The sequence below is a fragment of the Tachypleus tridentatus genome, chromosome 10, assembly GCF_004210375.1.
Source record: "Tachypleus tridentatus isolate NWPU-2018 chromosome 10, ASM421037v1, whole genome shotgun sequence".
In the NCBI taxonomy this organism is placed as follows: domain Eukaryota; kingdom Metazoa; phylum Arthropoda; class Merostomata; order Xiphosura; family Limulidae; genus Tachypleus; species Tachypleus tridentatus.
Window position 1 is genome coordinate 108,728,596 of NC_134834.1, and position 20,082 is coordinate 108,748,677.

At 33.6% G+C, this 20,082-nt stretch overlaps 1 protein-coding gene across 3 annotated transcripts in view; it reads left to right on the forward strand.

Annotated features, from left to right (window-relative positions):
• Positions 1-8,529: 8,529 nt before the first annotated feature.
• Positions 8,530-20,082, forward strand: part of LOC143230059 (venom allergen 5-like) — a 43,305-nt gene continuing 31,752 nt past the window's right edge. For all 3 annotated transcript variants that reach the window (XR_013016204.1, XM_076463056.1, XM_076463057.1), the window contains exons 1-4: positions 8,530-8,553; positions 10,238-10,526; positions 12,954-13,041; positions 13,214-13,395. Coding sequence is in view for 2 of the 3 variants with exons in the window: in XM_076463056.1 (XP_076319171.1) it covers positions 10,251-10,526; positions 12,954-13,041; positions 13,214-13,395 (546 nt within the window). In the remaining variant the exon portion in view is untranslated. The remainder of the gene's footprint in view (positions 8,554-10,237; positions 10,527-12,953; positions 13,042-13,213; positions 13,396-20,082) is intronic.

A 20,082-nucleotide genomic window follows, 5' to 3' on the forward strand; every position in this document is an offset into this window, starting at 1 on the left:
TTGAGCTGTTGATGTAGCTGTCCCTACGTTTTAACTATTAGTGTAGCTACTCCTAAGTTTGAGCTGTTGATGTAGCTGTCCCTACATTTTAACTATTAGTGTAGCTACTCCTAAGTTTGAGCTGTTGATGTAGCTGTCCCTACATTTTAACTATTAGTGTAGCTACTCCTAAGTTTGAGCTGTTGATGTAGCTGTCCCTACATTTTAACTATTAGTGTAGCTACTCCTAAGTTTGAGCTGTTGATGTAGCTGTCCCTACGTTTTAACTATTAGTGTAGCTACTCCTAAGTTTGAGCTGTTGATGTAGCTGTCCCTACATTTAACTATTAGTGTAGCTACTCCTAAGTTTGAGCTGTTGATGTAGCTGTCCCTACATTTTAACTATTAGTGTAACTACTCCTAAGTTTGAGCTGTTGATGTAGCTGTCCCTACGTTTTAACTATTAGTGTAGCTACTCCTAAGTTTGAGCTATTTATTTAGCTGTCCCTACGTTTCAACTATTAGTGTCACTGGCCCCAGGTTTGAGCTATTTAAGTAGCTGTCCCCAGGTTTGAGCTGTTGATATAGCTGTCCCCAGATGTGAGCTTTCGATGTAGTTGTCGCTAGGTTTGACCAGGGTAAAAACGTTTAGCTCCATACAGACTTTGTCCAGCTTTGAACAGAATAACGAAAGTTGTCTTTACTTTCATAACGTGTACAGATACAAAAGTAAAAAGTGTGTTCAACAGCATCGCCTTCTTAAACCCTGGACTGTACGATCCGACGCCCTTCACATTGACTAAGTTTGTTTTTTTTTCCATGTGTGAGAATGAAACTGACGTCTCTATGAGAGGTAATGTGGCCATCATATTTTCAACCATGGATCAATCCATCAATAGCCATACACTGTTATTACATTTTCTCTATGCGTGAAAATGAATATGAATATTATGGGATAGGTAGTGAGGCCATATCTCAACATTCAATCTTCTATAGACATATATAAATTGCACGATTGTTTTCGGTAAAACTGACAGCAAACGATCTGCATGGTTGTTGCAAAATGTCACGTTTCTGTATATATAATACACTTAGTAATGAATGTAACATCACGTTCTCTGGTAACAGAAGAACCGTTATACAAGTTAATATTAGAAATATCCATATTGAAGCTAACACAATGAATTTACTCATAGCAGTGGGATTTCCACTAATTTTTCCCCAAATATTTTGTTCGCTGTGTTCTTGAAAAGAGTAGCCCAAGAGTTGGCGGTGGGTGGTGATGACTAGCTGCCTTCCCTCTAGTCTTACACTGCTAAATTAGGGACGGCTAGTGCAGATAGCTCTCGAGCAGCTTTGCGCGAAATTCAAAAACAAAACAAACGTGTTCTTGTAATGTAACTTAATAAATCCAAGAAAATACGTATCTGATTATGAAGTTCATAAAGTGTCAATTTTCAAGTTACAGTCATTAAAGCTAAGCATACAACTAAATAAATGGACCTTGTTTATGTTAGCGGTAATCTGATGGGATAAAAGAAGGATCCATGGTTTATACTACCATTTTTGGGGGGGAAAGAGTTCGCTTATAATAAGTAGTATATCGAAACCAAAACTCTAAAAGACATTCACTGAATCAAGCTATGTATTCTGATATTCTATACCACTGACATTCACTGAATCAAGCTATGTATTCTGATATTCTATACCACTGACATTCACTGAATCAAGCTATGTATTCTTACTTTCACTTACCAAAAATCACTTACAAAATTATGTTGTACGTATGTAGGGTTAACTTTCTATATACAGAGTGAGTTATAATTTTTTTGTTGTATGTACGTGAGGATCAGATATTTATAACAGACTACTCTTCTTCAAGATTCAAAGAACGGTTCCAATTGTCATTTTTTTCAACGGGTTGTTTTCTTGAAGTATTTTGTTTGTTTTAATTTCGCGCAAAGCTACACGAGAGCTATCTGCGCTAACCGTCCATAACTTAGCAGTGTAAGACTAGAGGGAAAGCAGCTAGTCAGCACCACCCACCACCAACTCTTGGACTACTCTTTTACCAACGAATAGTGGGATTGATCGTCACATTATAACGCCCCCACGGATGAGAGGGCGAGCATGTTGGGTGCGACGAGGATTCTAACCCGCGATCCTCAGATTACGAATCGAACTCGCTGACCACCTGACCATGCCGGGGCTTCTTGTAGTAACATAGACATACTGCTTCTCGAATTTTACACAAACCTTCCTAGCTTTCAGTGACATCTAATTGTGTGGTTGAACTTCTATTTGTTTTATATTCCATGTCCTTTCTTAAAAAGACAAACACATTAAAACCACGACAAGGATTGTCACACCCTTACTGGAGGTTATGTAACGCCTAAATCATTGTCCAAAGTTAATTTAATGTATGGATTACCACGATGGCAGGAAATTGTTTCATAGTATCAGCGTAATTTTTTTTAGCAGAAAAAGCCTGAAATACATATTTTATATTTAATCCCGCGTATATTTGGCTTATAACTTTCTACAATGAAATCAACCTCTGAAAGGTGACTTGCCTTTCTAAAAATAGAACTATATACCATCAAAACGTTAGGCCGCTAGGTCGCTGGTTTGGTTTAGATATTCACATGAAGCTTTACAAAGGTTATTTACGTTATCTGTTCTCACTTTTATACTGATAGTCATGATGTTAAACATCTACTCAAGAGCATCCAACTAGCGGAGAACGTAAATAACTTTACTTGAATAATGGGGAAAACTGTTATTCTAATAACGTACCAACGGCGATTTTATTTACAGTAACGCAATATAAACCAAAAACTGACCACTATGCCACACCTGATCTACTATACAATGCATACCGAAACTAAGAGAATAAACAGAAAAATCTTAACTTTTAAGGTAGTTATAAAGAGCCAGACATGTAACAAACACGTTCCTTTTGGACTTATCACAGTAAATTATGTAAAATTTACGAAGCATTTACTTAAATGATCTAAAATTATACAGGGTGTTCGGAAAGTCTCTGTGCACTTATATATTTATTAACAGACATGTTTCAGTATACAATACAGGAGGTAAATATGAATGACAATTATAAACAATGTTGAAAGTGACCCCTGTTGGCATCAATACAGGCCTGGATTCTTCTTATTTTGTTTCTAAACACCGTTATCAGTTGCTGGCTTGAAATAGACTGAATAGACATATGATTACAAAACTGCACAGTGACTTTCCGAACACCCTGTATATTGAAAAATGACTAATCATTGCCAGTATAAAGACAAACAACGAGTTGAATTAAAAATTACAAATACAATATGAAATATTAAAATACAATAAAGACCGGTAAATATTTATTCTCAGTATCTGATGATTAGGTGTGGCCAGGTTGTTAGTGTGCCCGAACTGTTAATCCAAGAATTCATGCATAGCTTGCCACCCTTTCTCGCAAAATCCCGTTCTGCGCTTTATGGACGCGTTCCTCCTAAAATTTCCCGGATGAGACAGCTGCAAGTCTTCGAACATAGGACGCTATAATCAGTGGTTCGATTCCCCTCTGTTGACACAGCAAATAGTCCGGTTTGATTTTATTATAATAATATGCATACATTCCTACAATCAGTGTTATATCCAACCAGCCTGGATCGACAGTGTTTATCATGCTGGAGAAGTACATGTATATAACCAGTAAAAGGCCTATGTACGTACAACTTCATTGGTGGAGAAAACTATAACTAAACGATGTAACCATGGCGACGATTTTGAAAAGAGGATTGATAGCGCGAGCGACTGGTACTTAAATATCGTGATCTATGATTGCTTTTTATTTCAAACAACAACAAGAAATAGAGAGAGAGAAGAGTGGTAACAGAAGAGAGAGGAGGAAAATCTAAAAGAAGAAATGGATAGAGAGAAAGAGAGAATAAGAATACAAACTGAGATCGTCAAGAAAGAAGAATGACCCAGGAATGAAACTGGGGTGAGGGTAAGCTGACCCAGGCTTCCCAGTTCTGATGAACACAAGATGACATTGAAGCTTTCTTGAGATTGGTTCGAAGTCGGAACTGGGCAGTCTGTCTCAGCCTAATTCTTACAGAAGAATGCTCTTCCGCAGCGGCACAGAGGTTTCAATACCCGCGGTGGGCAGAGCGCAGATAGCCCATTGTGTAGCTTCGTGGCTCGTTACAAACAAACATCTAACAGGAAAAGGGCTATATGTACATGCAAGAATGACGCCATTTTGTTATATTATCAAGTATGTTAATGTATATTATAAAGATTATATTATATTATAATTTATATAAACGAAATTAAACACTCATTTCATGAAAATGGTTAAAGTCAAGGTTAAAGAAATAGGAAAGATATATAATAATAACAAGTGAATGGACAACTTAACTGACGAATGAAAATAATAACTTGGTATTTGTAACTTTTTGTGATACAAGCAACCTTTTGAAGTGTATTTAATTAATGTAGTATATCGGATAATGACTAAACATGCACAAAACATTTAGAACGCTTATTCGTTTATTTGAATTTCGCGCAAAGCTACTCGAGGGCTATTTGCATTAATCGTTCCTAATTTAGCAGTGTAAGACTAGAGAGAAAGCAGCTAGTAATCACCGCCCACCGCCAACTCTTGAACTACTCTTTTACTAACAAATACTGGAATTGGCCGTTACATTATAACGCCCCCACGGCTGAAAAGGCGGGCATGTTTGGTGTTACGTGGATTCGAACGCGCGACCCTCGGATTACGAGTCGAATGCCTTAATCACCTGGCCGTACAGGGCCCAATATATTGATTTAAATATATAAACGAGAACTAAAGCCGATGGTGATGTATTTTTTTAAAATACAAACTGTTATGCAATTTTGTATTTCAAAAGCCCATGAAAAGTATTACACAAACTATCCGATTTCCCATGGCGCGCAGTGTATTAAATTCGCGTGTGTCGTATTCATGGCGTCATATCTGCATCCTGAGAATGGATAAAACAAAAGTTCTTCGTAACGGGAAATGGTGACGAAACGAAAAATTCCTAAACCCTGCTGCAAATCTGCATATAGATAAAATAACAATTTCTTGAGTGTCGCACATCGCGTAATAAAAACATTTTTTCAGTATCATATAAGCAAAAGTTTCATTACAATACGATGTTATCTGCTATTCAAATAAATAAAACAAAATTAATATTCATTAAACCAATTTACGTTGTTATCAGCATTCTGTATCTTTCGTAAATGAGTTTGTAAGTTCTAACATGGATTTATGAAACTAATTATTATACTGAAATACTGATTCTAATATGCACAACATAAAAATATACTATCTCTATAAGAATATGAAAGAGAACATTAATTTATTTGATATTTCAAATTATCCAAAAGACAATTTTTTATGATGTTACGTTTATAAAAAAAAATTTGGGTAAGATTTAAAAAAAAAAAAAAGAGAAAATGGGAAAATAATAATCTAATATGTAAGGCTTAGATCTAATATGTATGGCTTAGATCTAATATGTAAGACTTAGATCTAATATGTATGGCTTAAAATTACAACATGATAAAATTTGTCAGAAGTCAAAGTTATTTAGAAGTTTGTTACCAAAAATAAAACTACATTATTATGGCCAAGCGCGTTAAGGCGTTCGACTCGTAATCCGAGGGTCGCGAGTTCGAATCCCGGTCGCACCAAACATGCTCGCCTTCCCAGCCGTAAGGGCGTTATATTGTGACGGTCAATCTCACTATTCGTTGGTAAAAGAGTAGCCCAAGAGTTGGCGGTGGGTGGTGATGACTAGCTGCTTTCCATCTAGTCTTACACTGCTAAATTAAAGACGGCTAGCGCAGATAGCCCTCATGAAGCTTTGCGCGAAATACAAACAAACAAGAACTGCATTCAATGAATGTAAAGGATATTTATTTGATTAAAAAATCTGTATAAAAATTATGTAATTGTAACAATTCACTCTATCGATCACAGATAGCACAAAGTATGTCTACAACTTTCAATATAGGTTTCGATACCCGTGGTGGGCAAAGCACAGATAACCCTTTGTGCCTTACGCTTAACTTTAAATAAATAAATGCAATAAAACTTCTAAACTCAGTGAATTAATTCTCTGTCTATGACTCAAAAATAATTAAAACTCAGTTAATTAAACATGTGGTAAGAATGGCAACTGGGACAAACTCCATGTAGTTTTACTTGTTCGATTTAGTAAAAACTTTAACGAAAACCGATATTAAGGCAGCAATAAATGATATAACTCTTATTTATAACTGGGAGTAAAAATTGAGGCTTCGTAATAAAATTTAGTTTAAGCAATTTGTTTACACTTCTAAGAATTATTAAAAATGTTTTTCGTTATTTGATATAAACTATGATCAAATTTTTTAAAACTGCAGTATACTTCAACTAAACAAAATACGTTAACACAGTTTGGTATCAAAGAAATATCAATTATGTATGAAAACGAAGAACTACTTGGTTTAAAAATAATTAATAGTTATCTTAAAAGTATACCACAATTTATACAAATAATTGATACCAAATGCATTGGGTAAAACATTATAAAACGTAATTATAATAACATGAAAGAATAATGCATTGAAATGTAGTAATTACTCAGTGGTAGGTACTGAAAAATTAATTAATAATATAAAATGATCAAAAATGGAAAATTTTGTCAAATAATTAAAATAATCTATATTTAAATATATAAAATGGGTAAATATTAACAACATTTTCAGCTAGCTAAGTTGATATAAATTATTATTGTTCAGTTGTGAGTGTTCATTTAATTTAATATGTAACTTTTAGAGTTTTATGATTTTTTTATTGATTTAAGCTGTGCTTCCTCAGAGCGCTAGAACCATTTGTAGTATATGAATAAGGTATCTCTAACACTTTGATTTGTTTGTTTGTAATTAAGCACAGAGCTACACAATGGGCTATATGTGCTCTGCCCACCACGGGTATCAAAACCCGATTTCTAGCAGTCTGAGTCCGCAGACTTACTGCTGTGCCACTGGGAGACAACATTTTGATCTTCTATTCATAACAATTCGAATGTTAAAATAATAATAGTCCTTACTTCTAAGTTAAGGACAGAAATCCCCATCCCCTTAGGTAGGGATCAGACATGAAAGGAAGGATAATGAAAAATGTTGTAGCGATTTTGAGCTATTTTAAGGATTTGGGGATCTATGCTACTTTCGATTTTTTTTTGGTTATTTTACAAAATGATTTTAGCCTGTGTTTCCGTTTTGGGTTTTTTTTTTTTTTGGGGTTTAAACAATTTTGTATTTCTCACTTTTGTTGACCGAAATAGTTCAGAATTCTCATTCGTACATTACTATCATAATAAATCAAGGTGATGCTACACCAAGCATGTTAAAGTAAGGGATTTGTTAACAAGCTTACCAAACTAAAGAGATGGTCGAATGTGTCACCGAACTTGCCAAAATTAAAAAAAATGGTTTTAAATTTTAGGGTTTGTGACTTCACGTGTTTGATTAACTAGGGAATAATTGTTTTCGTAAGTAACAAATTTATGCATAGCGTGTTATTGTATTAATAAGACGAGTATTGCGTATAGTTTACCGAAATTTGTGTAAAAAAATAAAAAAATGTGAATTGTTTCGATTTTTGTCAAACTGGCTCGGCATGGCCTTTTGGGTTAAGGCGTTCGACTCGTCATCTGGGGATCGTGGGTTCGAATCCCCCATCGCACCAAACATGCTTGCCCTTTCAGCCGTGGGTGCGTTACAAGGTTGACGGTCAATCCCACTATTCGTTGTTAAAAGAGTAGCCCAAGAGTTGGCGGTGGGTGGTGATGACTAGCTGCCTTCCTTCTAGTCTTACACTGCTAAAATAGGGACGGCTAGCGCAGATAGCCCTCGAGTAGCTTTGCGCGAAATTTTAAAACAAACAAATAAACTTGCCAAACTAATACACTGGAACCAGACAAACTTAAACAGGTACATGATATGGTAAAGAGTGTATAGTAACTTTGTTTGTCCAGATTACACTAAACAAATAACGTCTCGACATTCGTTAAAACGTACTAAAAGTAAAAGAAAAAAAAATCGTTACTGGCTATATACGTTCCAGCTTCGATGTAATACCTTCGTTACATTCCTGTGTTTTGGATATAATAACTCTGATTTCCCGGAATCGTTGATGTGATATTCCAAACGTTACACTTGAAGCAAAAAAACAGTTTGAATCATTAGAATAACATTCGAAGAACACGACAGTTTCACTTGACTGCTTCGTATGATTGCGTAAAGGTGACCAGTTTGTCAACAGATATGTTACTCTGTACCTAGCATTACCGCTCATATCCTGTTGTGTTAAGCTATTCATTTCCTTGTATGGGAGAACACAGTGTACTCTCCGTGTTCTTTTGCAACGGTCTTCTAACCTGTACATGGAACTCTATTTAAAGAGATGAACATGGAACTCTATTTATCAAGGTAGATGAACGTGTAGAGTGTACTATCATTTCTTCTTATTCTAAGGTAACAATTACGTTATCACAGGTACGTCAGTTTATTACTATCACATCGATAATTTAAAATGGGTTATGAACTGTTTTTATTCTAACTGTAAACTGTAAAATTTAGAAACGATTCTCTTACCCAGGGTTAACAGTAGTTTAAAATTTCGTTTTAAAGTGTTTTAAAACAACGTATTTTTCTTGCGTGTGTGAAAGATTCTTTACGACTTTCAACATAATGTGTAATTTCGAGAGAAACTAGTACCAGCAATAACTCTGAAAACTTCAACAAACAGGCTTTATTGTGAGCATTGCTTTATGGCGAGAAACATTGTTAGATAAATCGCACTTACTGTACAAAAAAACATTCATTCAGGAAATTAGTTTGATAAATCCCTCTTAAGTAGAAAAAAAAAACACACGTTGGTTTAGGAGTTAGTCTCATTAGATAAATCTCACTGAAAGTAAAAAAAAGAAACCGTCGTTTAGAGTATAGTTTGATATATCGTAATTATGGTACTGAAGAAACGTTCGTTTATTTGTAAACATAAGTTACTTACAGTTGTATTGTGATGTTGTAAAAACTGTATTATATCATACGCTTAAATATTGAAATCAGATAACACCTGTTTGTGTATGTTGTCAAACTTCGCACAAAGCTACACGAGGCGTCCCTAATTCACGGTGATAAGAAGCCAGCTAGTCAACACCATGCACTGTTAACTGTTGGGTTATCTTATTGACCCGAAACTTCAAGTTTATTGTTGTGAGTTGTTCACAACCGCGAGACTCGGATAATAAGCCGTATTCTCAAATATTAAAATAAAATGGGCCTGGCATGGCCAAGCGCGTAAGGTGTGCGACTCGTAATCCGAGGGTCGCGGGTTCGCGCCCGCGTCGCGCTAAACATGCTCGCCCTCCCAGCCGTGGGGGCGTATAATGTGACGGTCAATCCCACTATTCGTTGGTAAAAGAGTAGCCCAAGAGTTGGCGGTGGGTGGTGATGACTAGCTGCCTTCCCTCTAGTCTTACACTGCTAAATTAGGGACGGCTAGCACAGATAGCCCTCGAATAGCTTTGTGCGAAATTCCAAAAAAAACAACAAAAAACAATAAAATAAGATAAGACGTCTCAGCATTTAAATGATAAGAAAGATAATCCATCATGTGTTAAAAAATTTAAAGAAATAACTTACACTAACGCCGATAATAAATAAATAAATAAATATATATACTGTTCAAAATGAATATTAAACGTAGACGCATTGGACCGATTTCCCAAGTCCTAGAATACTCCACAATAATGGCAGAGCTCACGGACGAAACTGTGTGATGGACCATTAGAGCTCTTTCAAGTGCATAAATAAATAAAATGGACAAGTTTTGGACTCATTGTTTACTTATTTGTCTTTATGTATGTAATTTCACATTCCATTTATATTATTCATTTGACGTGAGCATTAGTGTTTCTGAATACTGAGTCAGGTGTAGGACTAAAGTCAAAATGTCATACATAAGGGTGAAGTTTGAGTGTATTTTTTTACTCTTGTAAGTTATTATCGTTTAGAAGCTAATAACTGTATTTTTCTATTTATTTACATTCATAATTAATACAACCGTATGGCAACTTCGTGAAAATCATAAAACGTTTTCTATAGAAACCAATTATATTTGCTTCTTACCAAATCAGCTTTATTTTTGATAAAACTTACCGATCTATTCCTGTAGAAGTTTAAGAAGAATGGCCTTTGTTTATTACGTATTACTGGCCGTCGGGGTCCCCCTAATACAGTCCGAGTCAGTAAAAGCGGATACGTGTCCCTCGCTCTACATGAGATTCAACAAAAGCCCCACTTTTTGCTTAGCCCCTAAGTCTAGCTGCTCCAAAGCCTCTTCTGGGGTTTCTAAAGACCAGAAGACGGAAATTGTGAACACCCACAATTCTCTTCGAAATAGGCTTGCTTTGGGTCAAGAAACAACCAACAGCTTCCCAGGAGCTGCAGACATGCTTCAAATGGTAGGTTTTATTCTCAGAAATAATAGAGTCACGACATCTTTATAGTAATAATAATTTTTTTAAATCGTGATTTAAGATAATAAGTAATACATATGTAACTGATACATATATAACTGACGAAAAACACATTAGAATGTAAGAACAAACAAACTTCTAAAATCGTTTTAAGCTTTTTGATTTCAGTATTATTTCTGAAAACATATATTTAATCTAAATAAAATGACTCTAGCTAATACTGTTGTTAAGATTTCCATTTTGTGTTCAAGTGCCCTTACTGACATTTCACCTAGCGGCTGGAACTGTAATCTCTAATAATCATTACACTATGTAACACAAATTTTGTTCCTGGATAGTATGTGTTAGTTCTTAATTACTTAGGTTGTAAAAGTACAGTCAATTGGCCATTATTCCCTTCAAACGTTTAGAAATTAGCCTATTTTCTATGTAAAAAACGGGCAAATTTGTACATGTTCATTTACATAAGGTCTAAATAAAACAACATATGAATCAAGATTTACATGTATTTATACTAAAGTTATACAAAAATGTTTAGAAGTGAGTAGTTTTTTTAGATTTGCGACTGTAATGTAAATCATTTTCACATATCAGCCCCCAAATATAGTCTCCCATCACGTTTTCGTTATACGCTCCCAGGTCACAAAAGCAAAATTTGAAGAGAAAAAATAGGTCTTCTCCATTTACTTTAGGCATAAGCAATTGGGAAATAACACTTTCTGTCCAGAAACAAGAAAAAGTAAAAATCATATTATAAACATCACGTTATGTGTTGTTATTTATCAGTCGTGTTCACCAGTCTAATAAGTTTCGTAATGGTATCAGTATAACTTGTAGGATTGTGACAAAACGTTCTCACATAATTGTAAACACAAAACTCACCCATGATGGGATGAAAATCACGGATATATATATATATGTGCTTGTGTGTATAATCAGCTATACAATATCAAAAATACAATGATTACGAGTACAATAAATATTTGTAGCAATATTATACAGTTGTGGCTTTTGAAATACCTCTGACGATATTACACTGAAAGTATCTGTAGTAATATTACAGGGTTATGTAAGTTTGAAATACCTTCAGCAATGTTACATGACTATGGTATTGGAAATACGTGTGGAAATTATTCATAGTTTATAACTCGTGTACAATAATATACGTAAAACGCACTACATGAAATTGTCATAAAAATGTGTTCATTTTAAAACTAGCATAGACATAGTGTTTAGATCAAGCTAATAGTGGGTTTTATAAAACTATTATAGAAACATCGCTCATCTGAAACTAATACTTAAATGTTGTTTATGTCAAACTATAATATAAAACTTTTTCACTGTAAAATTAGTGTGTAAATAATATGTAAGTGAAATTACTACAGAAACGTTTCTTTTGGTTAAAATATAGAAATATTGTTTACATCAAAGTGCTAAGAAAAAAAACACGTTTTACATAAAATTATGCTAAAAGCATCAGAATGCATAAACGTAACGTAAATGTACTATTTACATAAAACTACTACATAAACATCTGTTTGTTTTCCATATTTAAAGTATGTACTAAACTTCTTGATATTACAATGAAATATGAAGGAAGGCCCGTTTATTATTTTAGGCCTAACACAGCGGTACGTCTGCGGACTCACACCATCAGATGTCGGTTTTGACACCCGTGGTGGGCAGACCACAAATAGCCAATTTTGGAGATTTATGCTTAATTCCAAACAAACAAACAAACATTATTTTAGGGTAATTCGGTTAACGTTTAACAGCGATACTAAAAACAAAACAAAAACTCCTTATGCATATGAGAAACTAAAGTTGAAAAATTGTTCATTAAAAAATTATGTTATCTCTCTATAAATACTTGTCCACGTATGGCCAGGTGGTTAGTATACTCAACTCGTAATATGGGGGTCGCGAGTTCAAATCCCCGTCACACTAAACATGCTCGTCCTTTTAGCCGTGGGGACGTTATAATGTGACGGTCAATCCCATTATTCGTTGGTAAAAGAGTAGCCCAAGAGTTGTCAGTGGGTGGTGATGACAGACTGCCTTCCTTCTAGTCTTACGCTACTAACTTTGAGACGACTAGCGTAGATAGCCCTCGTGCATGTTTGCGCGAAATTCAAAACAAACAAACGATAAATACTTCATTTATATCGAATCCACATGTCCCTGTATTATTCAGTATATACATATATATATGAATGTGTATATATCTATTTCTTAAAAGAAGGGGTGTGCAGTTGTTCATATATTTACTACAGTTTCTTCGTGTCAACAGTTGGAAACACTGGCGTCTTATATTTTACATAACTTATAAGAAAAACCAAAGTACCACTAGCACAATATTTATTATAATTATGTCACGCAATAAATGCACGTTCTATTACATTCTTGTTTCAGGTGTGGGATGAAGAATTAGCAGGTATTGCTCAGAAGCACAGCGATCAGTGTGTTTATAGACACGACTGTCGAACATGTCGTCAAGTTGGTATGTACTGAAAAATTCTTACTTTGTCTCTGGAACCTCATTGTAACAAATCTGAATCATCTTGTATAGTTCAAAACGGTAAAATATAGTTTATAGTTTTATATTTTACACGTCAAGATCAGGTGTAATCTAATCAAAAAGAAGTCTTATTGTTTCTACAATATTTCTATAGGCAACTTTTCCGTTGGGCAGAACCTCTATACATTGTATACAAGTCAGAACACCTGTCCACCTCCTAACTGGACAACGGCTATAAATTCTTGGTACTCGGAAGTGAAGGACATGCCTGTATCTTACATCTCCCCATTTAAAGTTAACACTCCATCCGACAAAAAAATCGGACACTTTACTCAGGTAAACAATATTTAATCTCTATCAAAACGAATAAGAAATAGCCACGCATAAAGTATTCATACACCTTCAGTGTGATAAAGATGAAAAAAGATAACTTTGTTAAGCAGTAGTGATATCAATAACACTGAAGCTTTATCAGATAGTACTAGTGATATCAATAACACTGAAGCTTTATCAGATAGTACAAGTGATATCAATAACACTGAAGCTTTATCAGACAGTACTAGTGATATCAATAACACTGAAGCTTTATCAGATAGTACAAGTGATATCAACAACACTGAAGCTTTATCAGATAGTACAAGTGATATCAATAACACTGAAGCTTTATCAGATAGTACTAGTGATATCAATAACACTGAAGCTTTATCAGATAGTACTAGTGATATCAATAACACTGAAGCTTTATCAGATAGTACTAGTGATATCAATAACACTGAAGCTTTATCAGATAGTACTAGTGATATCAATAACACTGAAGCTTTATCAGATAGTACTAGTGATATCAATAACACTGTAGCTTTATCAGATAGTACTAGTGATATCAATAACACTGTAGCTTTATCAGATAGTACTAGTGATATCAATAACACTGAAGCTTTATCAGATAGTACTAGTGATATCAATAACACTGAAGCTTTATCAGATAGTACAAGTGATATCAATAACACTGAAGCTTTATCAGATAGTACTAGTGATATCAATAACACTGAAGCTTTATCAGATAGTACAAGTGATATCAATAACACTGAAGCTTTATCAGATAGTACAAGTGATATCAACTACACTGAAGCTTTATCAGATAGTACTAGTGATACCAATAACACTGAAGCTTTATCAGATAGTACTAGTGATACCAATAACACTGAAGCTTTATCAGATAGTACTAGTGATATCAATAACACTGTAGCTTTATCAGATAATACTAGTGATATCAATAACACCGTAGCTTTATCAGATAGTATTAGTGATATCAATAATACTGTAGCTTTATCAGATAGCACTAGTGATATCAATAACACCGTAGCTTTATCAGATAGTATTAGTGATATCAATAACACTGTAGCTTTATCAGATAGTACTAGTGATATCAATAACACCGTAGCTTTATCAGATAGTATTAGTGATATCAATAATACTGTAGCTTTATCAGATAGTACTAGTGATATCAATAACACCGTAGCTTTATCAGATAGTATTAGTGATATCAATAACACTGTAGCTTTATCAGATAGTACTAGTGATATCAATAACACTGTAGCTTTATCAGATAGTACTAGTGATATCAATAACACTGTAGCTTTATCAGATAGTACTGGTGATACCAATAACACTGAAGCTTTATCAGATAGTACTAGTGATATCAATAACACTGTAGCTTTATCAGATAGTACTAGTGATATCAATAACACTGAAGCTTTATCAGATAGTACTAGTGATATCAATAACACTGAAGCTTTATCAGATAGTACAAGTGATATCAATAACACTGAAGCTTTATCAGATAGTACTAGTGATATCAATAACACTGAAGCTTTATCAGATAGTACTAGTGATATCAATAACACTGTAGCTTTATCAGATAGTACTAGTGATATCAATAACACTGTAGCTTTATCAGATAGTACTAGTGATATCAATAACACTGAAGCTTTATCAGATAGTACTAGTGATATCAATAACACTGAAGCTTTATCAGATAGTACAAGTGATATCAATAACACTGAAGCTTTATCAGACAGTACTAGTGATATCAATAACACTGAAGCTTTATCAGATAGTACAAGTGATATCAACAACACTGAAGCTTTATCAGATAGTACAAGTGATATCAACTACACTGAAGCTTTATCAGATAGTACTAGTGATACCAATAACACTGAAGCTTTATCAGATAGTACTAGTGATACCAATAACACTGAAGCTTTATCAGATAGTACTAGTGATATCAATAACACTGTAGCTTTATCAGATAATACTAGTGATATCAATAACACCGTAGCTTTATCAGATAGTATTAGTGATATCAATAATACTGTAGCTTTATCAGATAGCACTAGTGATATCAATAACACCGTAGCTTTATCAGATAGTATTAGTGATATCAATAACACTGTAGCTTTATCAGATAGTACTAGTGATATCAATAACACCGTAGCTTTATCAGATAGTATTAGTGATATCAATAATACTGTAGCTTTATCAGATAGTATTAGTGATATCAATAATACAGTAGCTTTATCAGATAGTACTAGTGATATCAATAACACTGTAGCTGTATCAGATAGTACTAGTGATATCAATAACACTGTAGCTTTATCAGATAGTACTGGTGATACCAATAACACTGTAGCTTTATCAGATAGTACTAGTGATATCAATAACACTGTAGCTTTATCAGATAGTACTAGTGATACCAATAACACTGTAGCTTTATCAGATAGTACTAGTGATATCAATAACACTGTAGCTTTATCAGATAGTACTAGTGATACCAATAACACTGTAGCTTTATCAGATAGTACTAGTGATATCAATAACACTGTAGCTTTATCAGATAGCACTAGTGATATCAATAACACCGTAGCTTTATCAGATAGTATGGGTAATACCAATAACACTGTAGCTTTATCAGATAGTACTAGTGATATCAATAACACTGTTGCTTTATCAGATAGTATTGGTAATACCAATAACACTGTAGCTTTATCAGATAGTACTAGTGATATCAATAACACTGTTGCTTTATCAGATAGTACTAGTGATATCAATAATACTGTAGCTTTATTAGATAGTATTAGTAATACCAATAACACTGTAGCTTTATCAGATAGTACTAGTGATATCAACAACACTGAAGCTTTATCAGATAGTACTAGTGATACCAATAACACTGAAGCTTTATCAGATAGTACTAGTGATATCAATAACACTGAAGCTTTATCAGATAGTACTAGTGATATCAATAACACTGAAGTTTTATCAGATAGTACAAGTGATATCAATAACACTGAAGCTTTATCAGACAGTACTAGTGATATCAATAACACTGAAGCTTTATCAGATAGTACAAGTGATATCAACTACACTGAAGCTTTATCAGATAGTACTAGTGATACCAATAACACTGAAGCTTTATCAGATAGTACTAGTGATACCAATAACACTGAAGCTTTATCAGATAGTACTAGTGATATCAATAACACTGTAGCTTTATCAGATAGTACTAGTGATATCAATAACACTGTTGCTTTATCAGATAGTATTGGTAATACCAATAACACTGTAGCTTTATCAGATAGTACTAGTGATATCAATAACACTGTTGCTTTATCAGATAGTACTAGTGATATCAATAATACTGTAGCTTTATTAGATAGTATTAGTAATACCAATAACACTGTAGCTTTATCAGATAGTACTAGTGATATCAACAACACTGAAGCTTTATCAGATAGTACTAGTGATACCAATAACACTGAAGCTTTATCAGATAGTACTAGTGATATCAACAACACTGAAGCTTTATCAGATAGTACTAGTGATATCAATAACACTGAAGTTTTATCAGATAGTACAAGTGATATCAATAACACTGAAGCTTTATCAGATAGTACTAGTGATATCAATAACACTGAAGCTTTATCAGATAGTACAAGTGATATCAACAACACTGAAGCTTTATCAGATAGTACTAGTGATACCAATAACACTGAAGCTTTATCAGATAGTACTAGTGATACCAATAACACTGAAGTTTTATCAGATAGTACAAGTGATATCAATAACACTGAAGCTTTATCAGACAGTACTAGTGATATCAATAACACTGAAGCTTTATCAGATAGTACAAGTGATATCAACTACACTGAAGCTTTATCAGATAGTACTAGTGATACCAATAACACTGAAGCTTTATCAGATAGTACTAGTGATACCAATAACACTGAAGCTTTATCAGATAATACTAGTGATATCAATAACACCGTAGCTTTATCAGATAGTATTAGTGATATCAATAATACTGTAGCTTTATCAGATAGTACTAGTGATATCAATAACACCGTAGCTTTATCAGATAGTATTAGTGATATCAATAACACTGTAGCTTTATCAGATAGTACTAGTGATATCAATAACACCGTAGCTTTATCAGATAGTACTAGTGATATCAATAATACTGTAGCTTTATCAGATAGTACTAGTGATATCAATAACACCGTAGCTTTATCAGATAGTATTAGTGATATCAATAATACTGTAGCTTTATCAGATAGTACTAGTGATATCAATAACACTGTAGCTTTATCAGATAGTACTAGTGATATCAATAACACTGTAGCTTTATCAGATAGTACTGGTGATACCAATAACACTGAAGCTTTATCAGATAGTACTAGTGATATCAATAACACTGTAGCTTTATCAGATAGTACTAGTGATATCAATAACACTGAAGCTTTATCAGATAGTACAAGTGATATCAATAACACTGAAGCTTTATCAGATAGTACTAGTGATATCAATAACACTGAAGCTTTATCAGATAGTACAAGTGATATCAATAACACTGAAGCTTTATCAGATAGTACAAGTGATATCAATAACACTGAAGCTTTATCAGATAGTACTAGTGATATCAATAACACTGAAGCTTTATCAGATAGTACTAGTGATATCAATAACACTGAAGCTTTATCAGATAGTACTAGTGATATCAATAACACTGAAGCTTTATCAGATAGTACTAGTGATATCAATAACACTGAAGCTTTATCAGATAGTACTAGTGATATCAATAACACTGTAGCTTTATCAGATAGTACTAGTGATATCAATAACACTGTAGCTTTATCAGATGGTACTAGTGATATCAATAACACTGAAGCTTTATCAGATAGTACTAGTGATATCAATAACACTGAAGCTTTATCAGATAGTACAAGTGATATCAATAACACCGTAGCTTTATCAGATAGTATTAGTGATATCAATAATACAGTAGCTTTATCAGATAGTACTAGTGATATCAATAACACTGTAGCTGTATCAGATAGTACTAGTGATATCAATAACACTGTAGCTTTATCAGATAGTACTGGTGATACCAATAACACTGAAGCTTTATCAGATAGTACTAGTGATATCAATAACACTGTAGCTTTATCAGATAGTACTAGTGATATCAATAACACTGAAGCTTTATCAGATAGTACAAGTGATATCAATAACACTGAAGCTTTATCAGACAGTACTAGTGATATCAATAACACTGAAGCTTTATCAGATAGTACAAGTGATATAATAACACTGAAGCTTTATCAGATATACAAGTGATATCAATAACACTGAAGCTTTATCAGATAGTACAAGTGATATCAATAACACTGAAGCTTTATCAGATAGTACTAGTGATATCAATAACACTGAAGCTTTATCAGATAGTACTAGTGATATCAATAACACTGAAGCTTTATCAGATAGTACTAGTGATATCAATAACACTGAAGCTTTATCAGATAGTACTAGTGATATCAATAACACTGAAGCTTTATCAGATAGTACTAGTGATATCAATAACACTGTAGCTTTATCAGATAGTACTAGTGATATCAATAACACTGTAGCTTTATCAGATAGTACTAGTGATATCAATAACACTGAAGCTTTATCAGATAGTACTAGTGATATCAATAACACTGAAGCTTTATCAGATAGGTACAAGTGATATCAATAACACTGAAGCTTTATCAGACGGTACTAGTGATATCAATAACACTGAAGCTTTATCAGATAGTACAAGTGATATCAACAACACTGAAGCTTTATCAGATAGTACAAGTGATATCAACTACACTGAAGCTTTATCAGATAGTACTAGTGATACCAATAACACTGAAGCTTTATCAGATAGTACTAGTGATACCAATAACACTGAAGCTTTATCAGATGGTACTAGTGATATCAATAACACTGCAGCTTTATCAGATAATACTAGTGATATCAATAACACCGTAGCTTTATCAGATAGTATTAGTGATATCAATAATACTGTAGCTTTATCAGATAGCACTAGTGATATCAATAACACCGTAGCTTTATCAGATAGTATTAGTGATATCAATAATACTGTAGCTTTATCAGATAGTACTAGTGATATCAATAACACTGTAGCTTTATCAGATAGTACTAGTGATACCAATAACACTGTAGCTTTATCAGATAGTACTAGTGATATCAATAACACTGTAGCTTTATCAGATAGTACTAGTGATATCAATAACACTGTAGCTTTATCAGATAGTACTAGTGATACCAATAACACTGTAGCTTTATCAGATAGTATTAGTGATATCAATAACACCGTAGCTTTATCAGATAGTATTAGTGATACCAATAACACTGAAGCTTTATCAGATAGTACTAGTGATATCAATAACACTGTAGCTTTATCTGACAGTACTAGTGATATCAATAACACTGAAGCTTTATCAGATAGTACAAGTGATATCAACAACACTGAAGCTTTATCAGATAGTACAAGTGATATCAATAATACAGTAGCTTTATCAGATAGTATTGGTAATACCAATAACACTGTAGCTTTATCAGATAGTACTAGTGATATCAATAACACTGTTGCTTTATCAGATAGTATTGAAAATACCAATAACACTGTAGCTTTAT